The sequence below is a fragment of the Temnothorax curvispinosus genome, unplaced genomic scaffold (genome assembly GCF_003070985.1).
Source record: "Temnothorax curvispinosus isolate PA1 unplaced genomic scaffold, ASM307098v1 QBEX01008508.1, whole genome shotgun sequence".
Taxonomy (NCBI): Eukaryota; Metazoa; Arthropoda; class Insecta; order Hymenoptera; family Formicidae; genus Temnothorax; species Temnothorax curvispinosus.
This window is the reverse complement of record NW_020218288.1, coordinates 1-617: the sequence shown is the minus strand read 5'-3', so window position 1 is coordinate 617 and position 617 is coordinate 1. Positions and strand designations below refer to the sequence as shown.

At 30.8% G+C, this 617-nt stretch overlaps 1 protein-coding gene across 1 annotated transcript; it reads left to right on the top strand.

The window, feature by feature from the left end:
• Positions 1–250: 250 nt before the first annotated feature.
• Positions 251–611, top strand: LOC112457959 (the record flags this gene model as incomplete). Its single annotated transcript, XM_025021302.1, has 1 exon — positions 251–611. A coding segment is annotated over exon 1 (288 nt), but the record flags the coding sequence as incomplete, so codon positions are not given.
• Positions 612–617: the final 6 nt, after the last annotated feature.

The following is a 617-nucleotide window of genomic DNA, read 5'->3' as shown; positions in this document are numbered from 1 at the left end:
GTTCTAATAAATATTACGGAAGAAGCAATAATATCTGCTACATATTTAATATTTTGTTTATATCATATAATACATTATACATATGGAAAACTTTTATCTGTTACAATAATAATTACATTCAATCGAACTATACTTTACATTTGCGCAAAGTTTAATTTGCCAAGAGCTTAAAAAAATTACAAATAAAATATGTAGGTGTACCGAAAATATTGCTATATTTTAATCAATATATATAACTGATATATGTGAAGGCACCTTTAAGTCTCATTAATTTCGTTAAAGAAAGATTGAATAATACATTTATACAGACAATAATATGTGAAATGGAAGATTATATCGAGAAAGCGAAATTAGAAGAGAAGAATATATTTCAGCAATATATTAACAAATCCAAATTATTTTACGCTACGACAATGTGCTGGATAACCGTAACCGCAATCACAGTGCTCTTCGGACCATTATTGCTGTCCCAACCCTTTCCACTTGAAGTAGAATATCCATTCGATGTGAACAAACAACCGCTGAAGACTATCATCTACCTGCATCACGCAATGGCTGTATATCAAGTACGTGTGCAAGTATGTGGCAATATCTTCGTAGCTCTTCTGCTTTGGTTC